This window comes from Drosophila rhopaloa, unplaced genomic scaffold (genome assembly GCF_018152115.1).
Source record: "Drosophila rhopaloa isolate 14029-0021.01 unplaced genomic scaffold, ASM1815211v1 contig_3, whole genome shotgun sequence".
NCBI classification, from domain to species: Eukaryota; Metazoa; Arthropoda; class Insecta; order Diptera; family Drosophilidae; genus Drosophila; species Drosophila rhopaloa.
In genome coordinates this window covers 15,672,668-15,695,652 of record NW_025335123.1, presented here as the reverse complement: position 1 = coordinate 15,695,652, position 22,985 = coordinate 15,672,668, and the positions used below count along the sequence as shown (strand labels likewise).

The window sequence follows — 22,985 nt, the reverse complement described above, 5'->3', positions numbered from 1 at the left end:
GGACTTCTGCCCAAGCATGTGTATTTCAAAATGACGGTTTAATAAAGTTTAGTTAATCTTAAAGTCCAGAAATATATGTAGTTATTACAATTTCTTATTATTTTTAAGTTCCTAAATTTGTTTTTGATTTAAAGAACATTATTCTGAACGCAGTAGGCAAACTACTAACGTCAAGCGTTCGTACGTTAGCCCGTAAGGCTTTAGGTTCAGTATACGGGTAGTTCTCGACCAGTAAACACTTCTGACTAGACCGAATTTTCAAAACTATTTTCTAATTTTATATCACAACCATGAAATTGGAATTCTTTTTCGGGACAACTCGGAGGGGGGGCATAGCCGGCAGAATACATGTAGACGACACTGCCAGTATTCGGGACATAAAAGACGAACTGATGTTTCGCCTCAAAATTCCAGTCCAAGACCTAAGGATCCTGGTCTGCAACGAGGAGCCTCATGACGACGAGCTGCTGTCCTCTATGCCAAGGACGCAGAGACCAGCAGTCAATCCCAAGGACCGATATGCAGACATCTTGGCATTTGCTGACAACACTTTGGTGTGCGGCTTACGTTTCCTTGGAGATGCAGAGGCTGATTTGAAAGGAGCTTCCGGCGATAGTGACACGGATGTGAACATAGAAGTGATCAACCAGCTCTGTCGCGGCTTTCAAAACAAGAAACCGATCAGCCAATCCAAGCCTGTCGGGGTATCCCATCCAGTTCGCCGTCGTGTTCACCACGACTTCTCGAAAAAATACATATGCTCTTTCGTAATTCCCAAATTCAAGGACTGGTTCTCCATATTCAAACTGATGGAGAAGCAAAATCCAGGACTGGACACCCAGAAATGGATCATCATAAGCGAAAGACATCTGGACCTGGACCGGGACTCGGAAGAATGCGTTTTCAATTATGGCATAAACGCAAAACCCGTCCTCTGTATTGATGCCAAAAGCGTGGGGTATATCGCCAGGCATAACTACAAGATAAAGTACGCTCTTTGGATCATAAGAGTAAATTTTTGTCAGAACATGACCTTTCACTAAATTATCAGTAAGAACTCCTGGTATCGGTAAATTCGTTTTATTGAAACAAAATAAGCTAGTCATTTCTAAATTTAAATTTGTAAGCAAAGTTTCAACATAAATAGAACAATTTTATTTTCAAGAACGAATTTCAAATAAGATTCTTAAGATTTGTATTTTAGGGAAAAACTCACACATATAAATTTTTACTAAAAATAATTGAATGTCTTAAACGTTTAAACCAAAAATAAAGGTTTTGAAAAGAACTGAAAATCCTACAATATGTATTTTTAATGATAAAATTTATTTTATTCGGTAAAACCTATCTGTTTTCGTCTATATCCCATTTTTGAATTGTGGATCTTCGGTTACTGAGATTTTGGAAATAATAATGAGTGAGTATAATGCAAACACGAAAAAAGTAAAATTAATATTTTGGAAATATATTATATAGTATATTTCTGTATAAGTTGACTTCCTTTTGAAACGGACATTTCACGCTTGCAAAATTTACCATATCCAAAGTTGATTTTTTGATTTCGACTGCTTGTAAATCGGGAATATTATCTTTGCCATGGCAAGGACATGGATATGGCCATGGACGGTGGGTGGTAAAAAGTTGGGGGCCACAATGCTGACACTGCACACAGTTGCCACTTAAAACCGAAACCGACACACCCGGGAGGCGTGGCATCAGAAGGGGGCGGTGGGAGGTGGGTGGTGGTTGCTGTTCGTCGAAGGAGAAGAAGAGCGACAGTGACGAGGATGAAGGGGACAAAAGCTGACAGACAATCCGCACTGTCCGACATCCACAACACCCACCACCCCCGCTTTCCTCACAGGAAAAACCACCTTACTGACCCCCATGATCCGCCTGGTTTCAGACCCCCGTTCCCACGCCTCTTTTTAGGACACAGGAACAAAAAGCTTCGAAAAGCCCTAGAATTTTAAAAATTAAACAATCTGGCTTACATAAAAATCAAATCTTTATTGCATGAAAAAAGTAATGTCTTATGGACTTATTAACATTAATTTGACTTATATATTTGAAAATTGTTTTATTTATACGACTTAAAATTCACTTTAAATTTATTCTATGCTTGGTGTCTTCGTAATACATTTTGACTTGTCAGTTCAAATTTATTGTTTTAATGACTATAGTAATTTTGAGGTGTATAAACGTGTTTTTCTCAGTGCACCACCCCTTTTTTCTGGCCGCTTGTCCACCGGCCTTCGTCTGTGTCTGTGAATCGCACAAATCCCCAAGTGCCCTCAGAAATGAATGAAGCTGCGAAGGGGTTTTCAAGGGGGTGCTGAAGGGTGGGGGTCTGAATGGTCAAGGGGTGGGGTGGTGGGGGGGTGTGGTCCGGCCTTTGTTAGGGGCGGGGTTTTGGGGGTCTCTGTGCAACAGACGACAGTTGCCATTGCCTTTGGTCTGCTTGATATTTTGTCATTTGTGTCACGTTCGCCATTCATGATGATTTCGTTCTCGTTCTCGTTCTCGTTTTGTTGGTATCCTTCTCCCTCTGTGTGGGTTTCTCTGCCCCCCCGAAATCCCCTTGGCCGCCTTTCGACTACCGCCTGCCCATTCATTCAAGTTTCCCCCTTTTTCTGTGGCATTTTGTGCGCCATTTTGCCGTTTTTATTTATGGAATGCAGCTACTCTCTGTCGCTGTTGTTGGGCCCCTTAAGTCCCCTTAGTCCCCCCCACCCCCCTGCCACGCCCCTGCCCACCGCCTGGGAATCCCCTCCGTCGACTGTCCCTGTGGTACGTGTGTTATCCTTCTGCGTTCATCCATTTCGAGCATTCCGCCTGCCACAATAATTCCCACGTACACTACGATTTTGCACTGCAAGAAAATATTTAAGAACTTTATACAAGAAGAATTTTCAACAGTTACTAATTTAAACAAAAGTTAAATGCAATTTAAAAACCATTTTTAAACAGTTTCTGCATAATGTTTAATGTTTTTATATAGTTTGATTTTATTCGATCAACCTTTAACCTTTTGAATATATCATATATATATATATATTTATTCACTCTCAAATTTTTTTTCCAATCGACGATCTTTTTATATTAGTATATTATTTGGCAGCATTTAATAGCACCAATGATCATTAAGTAAAAATTATAGTTACAACACAATATTTAATAAAAAAAATATACATTCTTAGTTCATACACGTGCAATAATAATGTTTTCGGTGCAGCTTCCAACTTCAATTTCCCACTGCAAGCCAAAACTTTAGGCTCTCTCTGTCTTTCGCTCTATAAATGTATCCACTTTCAGCATTTTTCTCCGCCACCCTGTCCCCCACTTTCCCCCATTGCCCACCACTTTCCTCTATCCACCTTTCTCCTTATTTTTTGTGTCAGTGCAGAGCATAAATTTCCAGCATTTTTCTTGTTGCCGCCTGTTTGGCAAAGAGAAAAGTAGGGACCAAGCCCCAAAATCGGGGGGAAAGGGAAGGGCGCAGGGATAAGCGCAGATAACGTCCGGCGATTTTCTATATCATGAACAGGAGTGGTTCAAGAAGTTCCCAAAAATGAAATCAGATCAAATAAATCTAGTCCATAGCAGAAAAAACCCATATATTCGTATGGAGTCGCAGGTTTTCCTACCTTTCAAGTATATTATACTAAAATTCCTTTTATACTATATATTGATAAAAATTTAAAAAAAAATGTATAAAAAAGTAAGAGGAAATAAATTAAGCTGAATTTGGAATAATAATATGTAGATATTTCTTTACGTCTTAAACTTTTTGAACCACCGCCTTTGTGATTGCCATTCCATAGTTTGCTTGTCTATTTTTTTGGTTTTTTGTGGTTGGATCCCTTACTCGTTTACTTTTCCGCCTTTTCCTTTTCCTTTTTGGTTTAAGGTTTTGTGATAGTAAAGCCCAATTTTTTGTGTTCTTGAGGGGGTAAATCCCCATATTCCACGATACTCCGAGAACGTTGTCAAGTCTGCAAGGATTTGCATTTTATTTGCACAACCGAAATTTATGAAACAACAGAAAGAGATGGTTTTATATTACCGATGGAACTTTAAAATACCCTCTAGTGTGTTTTGTCCCTTGATCAAAGCAAAGAGATCCCAAAACTTTGAATTTAGATGAATTTTAGATAAAGTTTAAGGCACATCTAAATACACAAATATATTAACGAATAACTTGACAGCTAAAATAATAAGGTTAACAAAATTAAGTAGTATTTAATGTATTCTAACCTTTTTTAAATTATTAATTTATCTCGCTAAGGATTGGCGTTAATACGTGCATAATTCTTTATTATTTTATTTCCCTTTTTTCTGGGCAAAGTAAATTATCCTCGTCGCGGACATGAAATTCACCCAAAGGACTCAAAAAATGCACAGCATTGACAGACAAGAGCTGTGCAGGATATGTATTTGACAAAATATTTCAGTTATTTACATACGGTTTTAGTTTCTTTTCGTTCGGTTTACGTTTTGCGAACACCTAACGGACGTTAACTTTTAGGCTAACAAGCAGACAAAACCAGAAAACATAAGTCTTGGCCACATTTATGTGCCTGCAACACCTTCCACAATGCCCAGCCCATTTTTCGGCCCCCAATCCGAAAACAACTTTTTCTGGTCCTGGCTCCCCAGCGATGGCCGGCAAAAACCCAATGAAACTTTATGCATATTAAACTTTTTACATTATTTTTTGTGGCCATCGCCGAAAGTTGGAACAACCGAGAAACAGCAACAGCAACAACAACAAAAATGGAAGAAAATCCCCAAAAAAAACCAACAACAACAAAAAGAATGGAAAGGTGGAAATAAAAAGAAATTATGTGAAATGGAGGGCGCTAAGCCACGAAATATTTTTTACTTTATTGTTTATTTTTGTTGGCCAAAAGGTGAGAAGCTTAAAATAGGGAGAAATTTAACCGAACAGAAGTTCACGCAAAATAAATGCAAAATTATGAAAATAGTTGGTAAACTTTTGGGTGAACTAAGTGGAAATTTTATTTTAATAAACTTGTGAATTGTTTTTATTTACTTTATATTTGAAAAGATATTGCAAGATATTTAAAGCAAAAGCAAAAAAGTCTATTGAAAAAAATGATTGCAGCTAATTGTCTTTTATGATAGTATATTTTTAGAAGCTATTTTTATGAGTTGAAAAAGGTGACCCAAAACTGCAATTCTAGAGACCATAACTTAACCTATCGCATTCAGATTTTAAAGTTGTTTACCTCTACATTTTTCGTGAATTAATTCTCTAATAATCTGGTATCAAATTGTTGTTTAGAGAGATCGCTAATTTTTTAACCTTTCTTAAATTAGTTAATGTCAAGTTTCTAACAAATATTTGAATGAAAACAAAACAATAAATTCAACCAAGATCAGATTGAAATAGCCCAAATTACATGTGTGTCCAAAACCCTGTAACAAATTATTTATAACAAATCAAATTTTGTGCAGTCAGCCGGAGAAGTCCGCAAAAATTACTAGACACAAGACGAGTCACAAATCACACACAGATACACACACTCGCACACTCGTGTGCACAGTTTAAATTAACAAAGCAGCCAGCAGATGCAAAGATACAAAGATACAAAGATACACAAAAGATACTTGATGGGGAAGTGAGGGGCTTGGTTTTTGGGGCTGGGGGTATGTAAATGATATGAGAGATGCGAAAGATACCGAAGACAACCAAAACTGCAATATGATATAATACACACAGCACACACAAAAAGTATCTCAAAATGGCAAAGGGAAGATCTAAACGAACCCAGGTTGAGTTTTTCGGAAAATTCTTGGTCTCTCCCGGACTAAGAAAATTACTACAGCAACCAAATAAATTGCAGTCGGAGGTCAGCAAGAAAATACTAATATTATACAGATTTTGGTGCACAGAAAAAATGGGTTAGGAAGTCTTAAACGAATGAATCTGATATTTAAAAGTACTCATAACCATATTTTATTAGGTAATCAAAATATTTGTTTACATGTGTGTTAATAAAATAAATGCAATATAAGCATTCCTTTTAAAAAGCAAATCAATAGGCGTTCTAGAAACTCTTCTATCAAATCTCTTTTCCATTTGAAGTCCAAATAGATCATTTTTTTTTTCTGTGCAGAGAAATATTATCATATTTTTGATTTGCAGGATTGCAGGGCAAAAGGAAAAAGACGTATATAAAGAAAAACTGCAACTAGCAATATACGAAACTATACCAAAAACCAAACGTAAACATCAGGTTTTAGGGGCGGGCGTTAAAATAATAAAGGGGGAATGGGAAATCAGTTCACATGCATGTCACAAAGAGAAAAACTTGAAACTTGTCTGACATTACGTGAAGTTGACAACATGTCAAAAAACGAGAAAAGTTATCCCCACAAGAAGGGAGGCGTGACAGGGCGGAGGGGGTGGTGGAGAACTAGAAGAACTTGGCAAAAACCAAGTGACAACATTCATGTTGCCAACGCAAACAAACAGCAAGTGGAAAAAAAATAGTGGAATTCAAAAACCCGAAGAAAGGGGTCTGCAAACGGGGGAGAGTCTGGTAAAATAGGGGTAGATATGTAGGTACCAACAACAGTGCCCTTCGCCAAATCAGAAACCCCATAATATTTGAATAAAATACAAAGGAAAAAATGCAAACAAAACGAATCTAGAAAAAATGCATGCTAAGATAAAGCCAAATATATATATGGTGGATAAAATATTCCCCAAACACGGCACCATCTTAGAAAAGGTGGAATCGAGACAGAAGACGAGACACCCACATATGGGGTCGGAAACACCCCCATTAACCCCTTCTGGAAAACCCACAGCACAACGACAAAGACAAATAAGAAAAGAAACTCAAAAACTTTCTTTAACAATGCAACGGGAAAATCGTTTTTTATTTGCTTTATTGCGATAGGATATAGGTAAGGGGATATGGGATTGTGATTTTCCATACAGAAATTTTATATTAAAAATCTAAGAGAAAAATTATTATTAATGACATTATTTTAATCTTTAATTGTACTGAAACAAAGACTTTCAATAATTGACAAAAAATCTATAAAACATAGTTAATCATTAATCAGTATTCTTATGAAAAAAATGCGAATTGTGTCAATTACATATTTGTGTAATTTTAAATTTCCCTCCGAGTGCATCACCTACCCCACTTTGCTACCCTATTTTCTTGAAGGACCAACACTGCTGGCAAAAAGTATTTTCCGCAACAAACAAGCAAAAGTGACACCGAACAGCAGATTTTGTTTTGTTTGTTTTCTCTCTTTTTTTTGTCAGTGTTTTTTTATCACACACACACAAGCCCGCATGAAATGCACTTGGGCGTGGCACCCAGCGACCGCCCACATGGAATGGCGCATTACTTTTAGCTCCAGCCTTCGCCTTTGGATTTGGTTTTAGGTTTTATACATTCTATATCATTTTTTGCACTGCAATTTTTCTTTGTTCTTGCTGGTGATTTGCGGGAAATGTGGGTGTGGGTAGATTTGAGGTGGCTTCGAACGCGTGTGCAATGCGATTGACCTCTTTTTTTTTGCCTGTATACCCTGTATTGGGGCGTTATGAAGATACACTTAAAAAAAAACATAAACTAAAATTTGAAACATTGTTGTTAAAGGAATAAAATACGAAATTAACTTTTTCATATTCCCTCAATGACAATCTATATTTTTAAAGGATATTTCTATACTGATTTTCAATATAAATTTTTTATTGTTTTTCGCTGCTTGTTTTTTTATGCCCTTTTTCTCTCCTTGCGAATCCTCTTCCTTTTCGTGACATGGCGACGTCCGTTTGCTGTTAGTTCAGTTCGTGACTGGTCGCATTTAGAGGGCGGAATGGGAGGGGCAAGTGGGCGGTGGGCGTGGCGGGGCAACCACTTGAATCCCAAAAATCGGGGGCCACATCCTATGCTGTTGTCAGTCAGCTTTGGGGCTTCCATTTTATACACAAAGATGCGGTCAAAATAATAGCACTATTTTCGGGATCTTCGAAATAAAAAAAAAATGGTTTACATGATTTTTAAGAATATTTTATCATATAATACTCCCTATCTTAATAAACTAATTAAATCCCATTGGTATTTAAGAGGGTTACAAAACGTAGTTTTTGAAATAATTTATGTTGTCTTAACGAGTTAAGAAATGGGTTGTCCTTTTTATTTCGAATTTTTAATTGATTATATTTTTTCTAAATTTTATTAAAGCTACTATTCCTTTAACCATAGCTGTAGGCACCCCCACCCCGAGAAATACTGCCTGCCAAAAGTTTATGGCGCGTCGCGAAGTTCGTCGCGCTTTTCTTGCTTTTCTTGATTTTTTGCTTTTATTGTTGATTTTGTTGTGGCCATCGACCTGCCACCCCCACTGCCGCCCCCTTTTGGTGGGCGGTGCTATAGCTGCTGGGTGGGCGTGGCAGTTAGCTGCGCCTTATCACGGCCTGGCCAACATTTTCTTACCGCTACTTGTTTGTTTTCGGTCGAGCTGTCGGCTTTTTTTAAAGCCCCTTCTTAGAGTCCCTAAATTACGATTTATGTTTAGCAAAAAGTATAAAAACCTCAAAAATATTAATCGTTAAGTAAGAATAGAATATTTTTATAAATAAGTTTATATGTTTTGCAACTCTTTTCTGAGTTCTCCTAATCCAAATTGTTAGTTTAGATAGGGTATTTAACCAACTTTGTCTGTAAACTTCGGTGTTCCTTCTTGTTTTTTCGTTGCTACTGCGATTTTTGATAACTGACATTTGTTGGGAAAGGTGGAAGGAGGTGGAAAAGTGCGAGAAGAGGACGAGGAATTGGGGGACCGGAGAGGAAACGAGGAGGAAGAGGAACCGGAGCAGTTACAGAAGCCAAAGGTAAAGGTAAAGTGAAGCTAAATGTAACGAGCGCTGCTGAATGAGATGACAGATTAGGGATCAAAATGTGCTGTGGGTGGATCCCCAGTTTGCCTCTTATCCTTTATTCCATATTCCCGCTGTTTTCTCTTATATTCCTTCCTTTTTGACTTTAAATATAAATAACTTGTTGCTTGAAAAAATGTATGTTTGGCTATTTGGACATTTTTTTTTTTTAATTTTATTCATTATTTTTGTATTTATGTCCGTAGAAAAAGTTGTAAACATAAAAGTGCAAGTTTTGGGAAACTTTTCTACAAATTTCGTATATTTTAATAAGAAGTTAGCCTTGCAAAGGCAGATAATTTTAAATACAAAGGGATTAATACTTAAGCCACTACAATTTTGTACAAATATACCAGTGACTATACACTGGGTGTTTTGAAGTTCTAGCATCACTCCCCCTCTCATTCGGGTGGAAAATTATGGAAAATGCTGTATTAAAAAATATACTTTAAAAACATAGCTATTGGAAATTGCACACAATAGGAAAGCGTTTAATATCGCTCCTTCTATCGCCCTCGCGCTCGCTCTTGCTGAATTTGGGGCATCGCAGTTTTCAAGGCCGTCAAAGATCAACCGATTTCGATAACATTTCGATAGCACAGAACAAGTGAAAAGTCACACGCACACACACAAACAAAAAGCAAGCACTTCACAGCTTAACACCCTAATGTGCAATATTTTTGACTCCCCTCTCCCACACACACAAAAACGGTAGACTTTAACCACCCTCAGCCCCCTCATTTTATGTCGAACATCTTCTTCTTCCTTTTATCGAAGTGCGAGTGGGTGGGAAAATGAGAAGGGGAGCTTGAGAGGGCGCCACCCACTAACGCCACCTTCCTCTCATTTGTTCAACGCTCTTTTTCGCACTCACTGCTCTATGTTACTTCTGCCTCTTTTTTCTTACTATTTGTTTAGTTAACATTTTTTTTTTGTTTTTGTTTAGATTGATCTTTTGCTTATTTGCATTTTGCTTTGTTTTTTCTTTCTGTTTTTCTATAGTATTACATATAACTTTTTTATGGTTTCATTTTCATTCGAACGTTATTTCTATTAACAGTCTAACATTTTCAAGGAAGTAAACAAATTATAATTTTAATAAATATTAATGATAATAATTTGTACATGCGTTAATATTACAAAAAATCGTTTTAATTTTTGATTAAAAATATACAAAATAAATATTACCTTGTTATTTTATTTAAATAAATGTTTTATTTAGGATTTTTTAAAATTTATTCTAGAATTTTTTTTCTAACACTTTCTTCTGACTTTTTTTCTAATCTTTTTTCTTTATTTTTGTTGCTGTCTTCAATGCGTTAAAACGCCAAAGGGGCGTCCCTCTCCCACTCCTTCCCACACCACCTCCCCACGCCCCCACCACTAGTGCTCTCCCTTTCGCACTGCTAACGACAAGTGACAAACACAAGTTGGAGAAGAAGAAGCAACCAAACAAAAACAACAAAAAGAAAGGAGAGGAGAAAGGAGGGAAAGAAAAAAAGTTTTTTGCGACCAACAGTTGACAGTCGAAAAGCATTTGACATTTTACCTTGGCACGCACACAAACACGGTCCAAGTGCGAAAGGGACAAAACGCGGGCAAATGTCACTTTGAAAAATGCCATTGGCCCGTGCAGCAAGTGGAAGCGAGAGGGAGCGACACGTCGGAGAGCGAGCGAGCGAGAGAGCGCCATTTTGCGCATCTCTCAATGAAACAAAAAAAAACCAGTTGCTTAGCAACGCCCCCTCTAACCGCAAAAAAGAGAGACCGGGAGAGGAGGAAGAGTGAACAGCAAAAACAAAAACAACAGTCGAAATGGGAGGGCAAAAACAAATATCTGTAAAAAAACAAAGGTAACAACAATAGAGGGAGGATCAAAAAATAAGATCTAAATGTAAAATATTACTTTTTTGTATAGCTTGAAAACAAAACTTTTTCAAATAAAATAATTCAATAATTGTCCTATGAACTATATTATCTTTTAACATTGTCTTAAACTTAAGTGTCATTATTATAAAATAGCAAATTATATAACGTTTACATTAAAATTTAAACATTTATAGATTTTGTTTCAAAATTACAATTGGAAACAACATTTTTATAAATTCTCCGAAACTGTTCAAAATGCTTAAATCCAAAAAAAACTTTTTAAGTTTTGTTTAATTTGTTTTTGCCCTTTTAAAACAAACACAAAATAATTTGCTATATTTTAACTTTTTTTTTTATATTTTCTTAACATTCTAATGATTGTTTTTAAAATTCGTATTATTTTCTTTAAACAAAAGCATCGCAATGAATGTATAACTTTCTTTAAGTAATTATTGCATTCGATCTGCGGTGGTGCATCAGAACTAAAGTTTAAAATTTAGATTTTTTGTAAAAGTAACATAGTTTGTTATCTTAAAATTATTTTATCAATTATTTTTTTAAAGAAAGAAGTAATAAATGTATCTTGATATTGGTATTATTTAATAATTTTGTATTGTGGTTTTTAAATTTTTTGTATAAATTAACTTTCTTAATATTTTTATAAATCTATTTATTTTCTATATTTTTGAAATAGAGTAATTTTTTACAAGAAAAGAGAGGGGGAGAGCACGAGAGAGCTCTCTCTTCAGCGACTCCATTGCAGCGCCGCTAGCAGCGCAGTCAGCGTCGCAGCAGCCCCAGAGCGACACTCGCTGCATCTCGCTCTAGCGCAGGCGGATAAAACGAGAACTACTCGCGCCATTTGCCAGCGTGCGAGCGAGCGGTTCACCGGCGGCCATCTCGCTCGCTCACTCGGCGCCCCATTCGTCGCCGCTTCGGCTCGCTGTTCGCGTGTGTGCGTGTGCGCTCGGCTGCCCAGTGTATCGGTAATCGGGCCGTCCGCTTTGCCGTCGCGCTTGCCGTTTTCCGTTTTCAGTTTTTGTTTGACGTTCGCGTGAAGCGCCCGGCTCAAAACGCAAGACGCACGCACGAGAATCGCTCGAAATTGAAGAACGCAGCCGTTTACCGTTACCGTTAGTCAGCTGTTTCCGTTCCGCCGCGAAATCGAAAACCGAGAATTTTGCGTTGTTCAATTTTTTTTTTGCAAGTGAGAGAGTCTTGAACAACAAGAATAAGCATACAAAAAATATATAAGCATAACAAAACCAAGAAATCGCAGAAGAAAAGTGCAAAGTGTAAAAAGGAAAATATATACAACTAAATACTGGAATACTGGAAGAAATAAAAATAACGAAAAATATTCAAGGAGGAGCGGAATTTCGCGCTTTGTTTTTGTTTTGCCAAAATTTGCCGCCGGCACACACGTGCTATCCTCCTCTCGCTCGCACCTTTCCCCCAGCCTTTATGTGCGTTAACCGTTAAGTGTGTAGGTGGGGTTTAACCCGCTCCTCTCTCTCTATCTTACTCACACACGCACACCAGGGCTCGTACACACGCACACACACACACACGAGACTTAACCCATTGTTGCCCCCCAAAAAACAACCGACTTAACCCCCCAAAAACCAACCCAACTCCATTCCCCGGCATCAAGATATTCGACAACAAAATTCTCACCGAGGCCTCAAAAGCGCCCCTGAGGGCCGTCGCACTGGCGTCATTTCTGGGCGACGGGTTCGCCGCCCTCGGTAGCCGCGCCCCCCCGCCCAAGGACCATCTGATGGCGTTCGGGGCGGTCCTACACACCAGCCAGCACAATATCGGTAAGTGATCGCCAATGGGTTAAACGTTTGGGGTTAAGGGTCCTCCGGAAAGGTTCCCATTGAAAGTTATATGGAAAAAATGGACCCACTATTTCGGGTCGAGGATATTTCTTTTCATATCATAAAAAATGATATATAGTTTTGGGGCCATTATAATGTTTTTTTTAGAGTCTTTTTTTTTTTGATCTAACATTATTTTGTATTTTTCATTCATATCATGAAAAACATAATAGACAAATTCAAGAAAAAATAAATATTGTTAGCGAAGTATCTCATAGATAAAGTCTTGTAAAAGTATCTGATAGATAAGAAACTATGAAGAACTCAAGATTTATTGTGTAAAAATCATTAAAAGTTATAAGTATAAAAAAGGTGAAATTTAAGGAAAGAAGAAAGCAAAAGAACTTATAACACCTGTTTGGAGGCTTGCTCAAAAGAGTTTTATCTTGTTATAGTAATGTCCTAGTAAAAAGTGTTGTTGAAAATGTTCTTTCATTATCCTATTTCAAAACCATACTCCATTTAAATCATCATCCCAGCTTGATAATCTGTTGAGATTACTATTATGACAGCTTTCCAAGAGTGTCTTAGCATTGAGATTTATATATTTAAAATGATATAGACTTTTTAAAATGAAAAAATGAAAAATATTTAAAAATAGATTCTAAGACACGTTAATAAAAAAGTTTGATTTCTTGAATTTCAATAGATATCCTTCGATAATGTTGCAAAATAATTTAAGACAGTAGTAGAAAACTTAATATGCTTCCAAATATGTACATATGTACAGTATTTAAAGAAGAATAAAAATCCCAGGATTCTTCTATTCGATATAGATAATACTTCTTAAAAATGAGAATTTTTCGAAAAATTGTATGCCGTCGGGATTTTGGCTTAGATATTCATCTTGCGGCAAGGAAACAGAAGAAAAGTCGGGAATGCTGCGGTCGAGACTCCTCAAACAGAAGTCAACCCCTTTTAGGGATCGGGAAAATGCGATCCGTAAATGTTGGGCTAACGACAACGCTTGCCCACAATGGGTTAAGATGGCCAAGGAGGTTTTATAATGGCGACGGCTGGGCAGGAAAAAGTTTTTGCACTTTTGAACTTGTTTCCTTTTTTAAGGATCGCCGGCGGGGGAGGGGTCTAAGACCCCGACACCCTTCGCCACCCCCCTCCCCCCCGTATCGCTTAACCCCTAGGCTATCTGCCGTCTCTTTTCCACATACCCATTTTGTATGCTTTTGAAGTTCTTGTTCCTCTGTTTTTGTTTCGGTTTTGTTTTTCCTCCTGTTGTTTTCCCGTTCGTTTTTGGACGGAAAAACTTTTGCGCAGTTGTCAAAGTTTTTCAGCTTCTTCTTTTGCCGTTCTTCCTCTTTCCCATCTTGTTTTCGGCTTTTGTTTTATTTCATTTGCTCTCCTGTCAAATTTTCACTTTTGCTGACTGTTTAATGTCAGAATAAAAAAAAACTAAAAAATAGATGAAAAAGTTGAAAAACATTCAGGCCTTCTTAGTTTTATATTTTGTGTTCAGTCGAGAAGCAATAGGCAGTCGTTCTTTTCTTTGTTGAATATTATTAAAGTCTATATAATGTACCTATACAGTCTATTTACCATATCAAACTATAATCGTTAACTTCTAAACATTTTTGTAAGTGCTTTGTTATATTATAAAATTTCACATGTTTATTTTACCATAACATTTGGTTGCTTAAACTAAAATCTTATTTAAGAAACGTATAAAAATATGTAGTGTTTATGTTGTAAATCTGGGCTGAAAAGACTTGTCTTTTAATTCGTTTAAGACCAAAACTAACGCAAAAAAACTATAAAGAAATTATAGTTCATACTATAAAGACACTTTCAATTACTTTCATAAATATTATTTAATGTAATATTAGTAAATATTTTCGAAAACTTAGTTTTCTGTGAAGTTTCGTTGTTCGAACTGGAGGAGTTCGACTGTCATTGCATCTAAAAATTCTCCAGTAAACTTGTTGACATTGGGACATGCAGCGGCAGACACCTTCCTCCCTCATAAATTGGCTACAGAACTCTTTCTGGCTTTTGGGGTTCGGGGGCGGTTCAAGTCAAAAGCTGTCGACATTTGACTGGAAAATGGATGTTCAGGAAGCCGTAGACCTGTACAGTGGGGCTCTTAACAACGGCAAACTGATGCCAAGTCGAGTCATAAAGCTGCCAAGATTTCTTCTTCCTGCTTCTACTGTTTCTCGGTTGTTTTTTTTTATTTTTTTATTTTTGTCTTACCCATTAGTTAATGACGGTAGTTGCTATGAACTTAAGTAGTTATAAACATGGCTTAGACTCTAGTTGGGAATGCTAAAAAGTTAAATATTCACTTGAAAGTAAAATGAAATATTTTTCTTGAACTATGTTCTGTAGTTTTCTATTCTGAGAAATATATTTGGATAGTAATAAAAATAAATATAAAATAAATATTCTGTTAATTATTCTTGTTTTCAGTTTGGTTGCATTTCATGCAAATAAGAATTAAAAGCATCTTGTAATATTGTCATTTTAGAGATTTTGGTTTTTGAATTGCGGAATAAGTTTTATTTTAACAAATCTTTTTAATTTTTGCTTAAAAAATATAAATTGCTTAGTTGTAGAAATCATAGAACTTAGTCATAAGTCCGTTCTCTTCGAGGGTAAGACCAAGTTGCTTCACTTACAATTATCCTCTGCCATTTCTCTGGTCGACTGCTCATTTTTCTCCACATATATCTTGGTGGCTGCATCTTTTCAATTTTTATGTTGCTGCTAGCGAACACGGCAGCAACATCAACGGCAGCAGCAGCAGCAACAGCATCGGCAACAGCAGCAGCAGCAACAAAAGCTCAGACCGGCAACGCCTTCGACAAAAGTTTGCGCTGCTGTTCATCAACATTTATGACTGGCCACAAAGGAAGATCATTACGATCCCGAAGATTACGACTATGGCGATGGGGATCGTGGGGTCTGTGCAACAATATTTCCGTGGAAGCTTTTGTCCGCGCCTCCAAGGAAATGTGATTTTTCTAGCCATTTCTTGGCCTTTTTCTGTTGTCGGCAGTTTACGACGAGACCTCAACTTGGACTTCAACTGCAGCTTCAACTTGTCCATCAACGGCTCTATGGGTCCTTTCGTTGATTTATGGAGCAAAAAGCAAGAAGCAAGAAGCGTAGACACGGCAGCTGCTGCCGCATTTAGCAAGCCGGCAGTGAGGGGTTAAGGTTTAGTTCTAGGGCGTGGCGCGGCCCATAAATTGCCATGCATAATGAGGCGTTGAGTCCCTCTCTTCTTGTCAATATATTGTACGATTTTCACTGCCTTCTTCGGTGGTCGGGTGCAAAACTATCGACCGAAACAAAGAAAGAGATCTCGAAACCCGTTTCGCCAATCGCCACCACTTTAAAATTAGAAGTCATTACAATAAAGTCGCTCGATCTAAGTCTAGATTGTCGGAAGCCATCCAAAAGCCTAATAAAATGAAATCAAAACACTTTGGAACTTGGCGAAATGGCATTCCAGCATTAACTCACAGCTCGGAGACTTTTTAAGAATCTTATTTGTCTTATGAATTTTAAAAGATTATGGTCTTTTGAAAGCTAATCGGAAGTGTAAGGTGCAGTTTTAATTTGTTCGTTGTTTAAAAATTAATTTATTCACTATCTCGTATATGTACATTAAACTCAATCGAATATCGGTTATAAATAAAAGAAACACTTATTTCAAATTAATTTTAAGCTTTGCTAAGCCAATTACAGATTTAAATCTCTAAAAATAAAAAACATTTCTAAAATGTATTACCATTAGAAGAATATTGAATTGTTTTTAAAAATTGTGAAAGCAGTGTATCAATAAATGTGTAAACATTTTTGAGGTGCTGCAAACCTTTTATTTGAATATGGATGATACGAAATCCTTTACCATAGTCGGCTTCTCCCCCTCTCGCTCTTTTCCTGCGCCCGTCCCTGTCTCCGTCTCTGTTTGACGGCTGTCGCCGTCTCTGTCTCTGTCGCTGTTCCTGTCCCTGTCCCTGTGCTCCGTCCCCGTCTTCTGTCCGTGTCTTCTGTCCCGTGCTATGAAAGTTATGAGGGGCCCCCCAACTGTTGGGAACTTTTCAATTTCTGCAATCCGGGGCTTGGCCCGAACCAGAAACTGAAACTCGGCTGAGGGTAAGGCAACGTCGTCGCCTGTCCCCTCTTGCAGCTGCCCCCTCCCAGCGCCACCCCCTCCACCACCCTACACATTTTGCAGCGCTTTTGGGTCGAAAACTGAAATAGTAATTCACATTCATGGACTCTGTGTCTGGGCCATGGTTTTCTGGGCTTTCTGGTTCTGCCTCGGACTCGCTTCACTTTTCCCCCTTTTTGTTTCTGCCGTTTTTTATGGATTTCTTGGGCCATTTTACGATTATTTTAGAGCTGTCAATAGTCCGGCAACGTGTGAGATAATTTATATGCCATAAATTTCATTTGGCAAACTTCTGCGGCCACCTTCTTCGCCCCACGACCGCCGCCCTTTTCCCTATTTTTTTTTTGTTTTTTGTTTTAATTTTTTGCTTTCTTAAAGTTTTTTTCTAGCATTTTTCTGCTGTTGTTTCGGTGGCTTATCGCCTTCTTGGGGCTTTGATTTACAACTCGGCACTCAACAGGTTAAGCCGCCTAACCCTAAAAGCCTCTTTCTCTTTCTAATTATAATTTACTATTACACCGAAATTCTTCCCGGAGTCTTCGTACTCCTCGAGAGCCAAAAACAAGAAGAAAACGGTAGCCAGAGCCTCGGGGATTGATTTATAACCGAGAGATTGCGAAAAGCCCAGCGCAAATGGAGGAGAAGATGATGGAGCAGCCGAGATGATGCGAAGCAGCAGCCGTGGAAAAATAAAATTGAGCAGCAGGAGTACACGGAAAATAAATAATGGGTCTTCCGATGGCTAAAAGATCATTTTCTTAACATGCTGTTATAGTAATTTATGGAATATATGCTCAACAAATTGTGGTTCTACTTAAACCATAGTAAAATGTAAAAGACTGAGGAAACTCATGGATGGTTGGCTACAGAAGCATAAAAAAATCAGAAAACAGTGTTCTTAGCAGTGAAACTATTTCATGAAAAGTAATATATCTTCTTTGAGCTGCAAAAAATAGATTAAAATATGTTTTACATAAGAATAAAAACATTTAAATAAAATGCTTAAAAATGTGTTAGTTTTGAAATGTTAAATAATTTTTAATTTGTAAATAGATAGTACTGGATTGAATGTATTTTCTGTAAGATTATAGAATATAATAATTACATATCTATTATCCAGTTTTTTATACCCTTGCAGAGGGTATTATAATTTTGGTCAGAAGTTTGTAACGCAGTGAAGGAGACGTTTCCGACCCCATAAAGTATATATATTCTTGATCAGGATCAATAGGGGAGTCGATATAGCCATGTCCGTCTGTCCGTCTGTCCGTCTGTCCGTCTGTTTCAATACCGTTTGCGAGCTCAGTTTAAAAGCTAGCGATCTCGGAAGTCTACATCTTAAAGGAGATAGGAAAAATTGTTAAAGGCTGCGAAAGTATCCCTTTTTTTCTATTTGTATATGACATTTTTGCAGTATAAAAGCAATTGACTTGAAACGATGCTAATCTAGTTTACTTATGTATACCTTATTCCTTTCGCTACTTTTTCACTTTTAGCAATTTCGTCAAAGTCTGCAAGGGTATTAAAACTTCGGCTTGCCGAAGTTAGCTTCCGTCCTCGTTTTTTTATATTTTGGCCGATAAAATTTGTTTGTAATAAATAAATAAGATAATATATAGTATGGTAAATGATTGTGCTTGCAACTCAATATTTTCATCAGTTTTTGTCAAGTGCACCAGGAGTTGCGGCTGTTTTTACTGAGTTAGCAATTGAGCCACTTGATGCTCTCACGCAGTTTTGGGCCAGAGGGGATGGGGCAGCCACAAGGTAGGGGGCGTGGCCGCCGAAGAAGGCGTAGAGGCAGCCAGAGGTGGAGTAGTGCTGATGCTGACCTTTGGCCCGCGACCCAGAGTCCCAGGCTGAACCCGCGAGCGAAAGAGACTGTCTGAGGTCGAGTTCGTTCGGCTGGAACCAAAGAAAAACGATCGCGGAGCAGATGACCGCAGCGAACGTCGATTCGTTCCAAGTGCTCCAGCAGCAGAGGAGCCCAAGCGGCAGAGGTTACAGCAGCAGCCGCCGCACAGCACACAAATTTTTCAAAATCGTTTTCCAGACTATAGGATTTTTTCGATATTTTTTAGATTTTTGAAATTGTTTCTAAAATATGGTTATATTTTGTCAAGTATAGCAAAGTGCTCTAGCAATTTCCCGATTGTTTTGGGTAGTTGATACGCATTAAAAAATATTTAGCTAGAATTAATCAAATATAGTTCCCTTTTCTAAAACAAACAAAAATTTTAAAAATTGTTTTTATGGCGTTTTGAAGAATTTTAGAATGCTGTTGACTTTATTATTTTACTCTATGTTTGTTTTTGAGCTTGTTTAATTACTATGTAAAAGTTCAGAAGCTGCGATCATCCTCTTTATACATTGAAATTACTGTGTTAGTTGTGAGTTGATTTCCTTGTGAAAAGATATTCTTGACTTGGGACAAACTTTTCTTTTGTGGGTTGTCGGTACATTCGTGCGTGGGTGTTGAAGAGCTGTGTCCCCATATTATCAAAAATCGAAGGGAAAATATAAATGATCCGTGTAATGCTGCTGCTTCTTCTCAGTATGCCCATCTCTTTCACCAACCCTATGGCCCTCTCTTTCTACGCGGTGTGTCTCCAACTTCTTCACTCATCATCATTATAATCATCATCATCGCCATCGCCTCGCATCAATTTGTTATGCATTTTTATTGTTCGTTTATCAATTTGATTATACGGCTGCATTATAAAGCCCTCTGCCAACGTCGCTGCCGCTGCCTCAGTCGACGTCGACGTCGCGGGCGCCAAGAAATTAACGCAGCTCTTACTTTTTATTGCTCGTATGCAAATTAATTAATCAAAATCCGACGCTCCGCACACACTTGCCAGTCTCTTCTTTATGGCCTTTGTTGGTCTCCTTTCCCCCGCCATTTTCCCTTATTTTTTCAGATCGTTTTCTCGAGTCTTTTTGTTACTTTTGTTGTGGCCGGTGTTTGGCAAATCATTTGCGGCGAACATCAAAACGCAGCAGGAGCGGCTAAGTCTTATCAATGGGGCCCCAAACGAACCGCGCAGCTCGGTCCAACCGGAACTAATCGAAACGGTTACAAGTCGATGCGGTTAAGTATCGGCAAAGGGCTATGAAACATTTTAAGACTTCATTTAATTATTTATAACAGTGCTTGGACTTTGAATAGGACATTAAAGATCGGCAATTGAAGTTAATATTTATTTATAAGCCCATAATATCAATTATTTCGAGTTCTATAAACAGAAAAAAATATTTTTCATTGATCGGAACTTATAAAATTACTTCTGTTAATAACAAAAAAATAAACAAGTGAAATGTAAAATAAAGATAATAAATAAATTTAATACCTAAGTGCCATTTATGTTTCAATAAAAATAATTATTTATTCACACCCCAGATTAGACATTTACCATGGCTATTTATTAATAGTTAAGTGTTCTTATTTTATACTTAAAATAAATTTTTTAAAGTATATCATTTTTACTGCCATTTAAGGGAAATTAGCCACTTCTGTTTACCAAAAACTGTTTAATAAGCTTATTTACAAAATGCTTTAACAAGCTGAATGTACGCCGTCATTAAATGTTGTCCCAGTGGTTTTTAAGCGCTTGAAAAATTAAATCCCTTAACGTATAAAACGGCACTTGCCTGAAAATCGAAACCGGGCTAAAGAGGAAAGAGAGGAAAAACTGAAAAATGTCCACCCACCTCCGATGGGTTGCTGTTTCTTATCGCTGGAACAGACGTCCCCCAGTCGTTCTTTCCGTTTTTCGCTGGCACGTTCACCCCTGTCGCCAGTCCTTCGTCCTGCGTCCTTCGTCCTGCTCCCTGCGTCCTTCACCCCACAGGACCCAAGCCAAACCCCCGCCCCTTTTCGGGTGCGTGTCCTCAGCTGCTCCTGATGCTGGTCCACTGATAAGCCTTGTCAAAAGTTGACTTCCAGCAAGGGGATGATAATGCTGCAAAAACGGGGGAACTGTGGGCTACGTGCACTCGCATTCAAGGTTAAACTGAGAAAAGATTGCGATAAAACGATAAAAGAATTTCATGTTTATGTTTCGGCGGCGCGAAGAGCTGGGGAAGGGCATAAATTTTGAGCTTATCGCTGGCCAGCTTCAGATAAACTTCTCCCCCGAATGGCAACCGCAAAATCCGGCCCATCCCCGATGCCCTATAAAGAAGTATATATTTATCGATAGCCAAATCAATGAAAGTGATATTTGATACTTAAGTATTGGGGACTCTAAAAAATCGTACTTTGATCATAAACGTTATGTTGATATTTGATACTTTAGGTGAGCTGCAAATCGTTAAAGTACTTTTAACACATCGATAATCTATATAAAATGGATTAAAAATATATATAATATTTCTGCAAGGATATATCACTGAACCAATCGGTACCTAAAATATATATCAATATTTCTTTATTTTACTAGCTCTTAGCTTAATTATTTTTTAAATTAATTTATGATAATACTTATCTTAACTTACAAACACATTTTTTGAAAACTCAATCGTTTAATCATCGTGTTTACTTGCATGCTAGTTAATTAAACTTTAATGTTATGCCAATGCTATAGAATATCCCCTTTCAGTTTTGGCTTCTTGAAGCGGGATAATTAAATTTTCAGCTGCCTTAAATTTGCGAAAAGTCTTAACCACCTAAAACAATATCTCATCGATGTATTGATACGACTTTCAGCTGGCTTAATGTGGGTTTGTCCAAAATTGTTATTGCTACCGAGTCGGTGCTAAGATTGTTTATTATTAATTGCATTTTGGGCTGGCAAATGCGAATGCAAATGCAAATGCACTGCAAAACGCTTCAACGCAGTGCACAAAGCGCAATAAATTCTGCAAAATTAATGCGCAAAACCAATTAAAGGACAATTTGTGCAATGTGGCCAAGCAGCTATGGCCAAATGTCCTTGCTGCTGATCATTATAATATGCATAATATTATGCTTGTCTTGGCCCACAAAATGGGTCTGGCTAAAAAGTTGCCAACTTTGGCCGAGGCTCCGAGCTAAATTTTGCCAATCAAAGCAGAAATTTTCCAGCAATCTCGGTTCGGGGAACATTTATAGGGAGGTTTTGCAAAATTGCATACGCTTTATTTGGCACAAAACTTTAAACCTTTAATCGCATTAAGCGAGACGACTAAAGTCTGTCGGGGAAAATAAAGGGAAAGGGTCGACAAGGAAAACACACAGATAGATAGTTCGCGTTCGCTTCCAATAAAGACACATTTATGAGCCGCACCCGCATTAAATATTGAAAAATGCAAATTTACAAATACATCAATTTTCAATGAATCGCCAACACCAAAAGCATTTAAAATCAATCAATGGCCAGCAGTGCAAAAAACAAAAGGCCGCCCAGCAGGGTTTTTCGGGTGGCATTTTGGGGGTTTTGACGGTTTTGTGTGTGTGTGTGTGTGGCTTTTCCGGGGGTTTGGGGGGGGGCGGTAAATGCCACATCAAATGAGCCCGACCAGGTAACCGCTGAACTTAGCAGGTGGAGCGGTGGAGAGTGTCGCAATATTAACAAAATAAACAGAGAGCAAAGCCCCGAACTGCAGCCGAACCAAAATCCCCCAACAACAGACCGCAATGTGATGCACTTCACGTCCTTGCGGCCAGGACCTCAGCGGCAGGATGGCAGGATGGGTGGCAATATGGTGAATTGGCGAAATTGGGGGCAGGTGGGTGGGCAGTTGCAAGGCCTGGTCTTTAAACAAAAAATAATTTCAACTGGACGTGGGAAAATGTCGGAACAAAAGGGACTTAAGCACATTATGTACTTTGTACTGCATTGAATAAACATTTTAAGCATGCACATTTTATTTTTATTTTTTCTAATCAATTACTATAACTATTGTTATATTTTTAATAGCTCGAGAAGGGTCTTTAAGGTACAACATTAAATTATAGAAAACGGACAAAGATTTTGCCTTAAAATATAGTTTATTTTAACCAAAAAAAGTTTCATATATTAAAATAAATAAAAGTTTGATAATCATTTTGTTAACAAATAAATTATTAAAATATTTTCCCGTAACGGAAAAAAGTATTGAACGAATTCCAACAAAAAGTGCCTACATATTCGGTTGAAATTTAGTTGAAAGAGATTTTCGTAGTATCCGGAATATGTGTAAA

The 22,985-nt window shown here is 37.7% G+C and overlaps 1 protein-coding gene across 1 annotated transcript in view; it reads left to right on the top strand.

The window, feature by feature from the left end:
- Nucleotides 1-11,855: 11,855 nt before the first annotated feature.
- The window catches only part of LOC108048510 (LIM/homeobox protein Lhx1), a 56,896-nt gene continuing 45,766 nt past the window's right edge, over nt 11,856-22,985 (top strand). Inside the window, exon 1 of the mRNA XM_017129243.2 lies at nt 11,856-12,624. Within this exon, the coding sequence (XP_016984732.1) occupies nt 12,582-12,624 (43 nt within the window). The 5' untranslated portion in view covers nt 11,856-12,581. The remainder of the gene's footprint in view (nt 12,625-22,985) is intronic.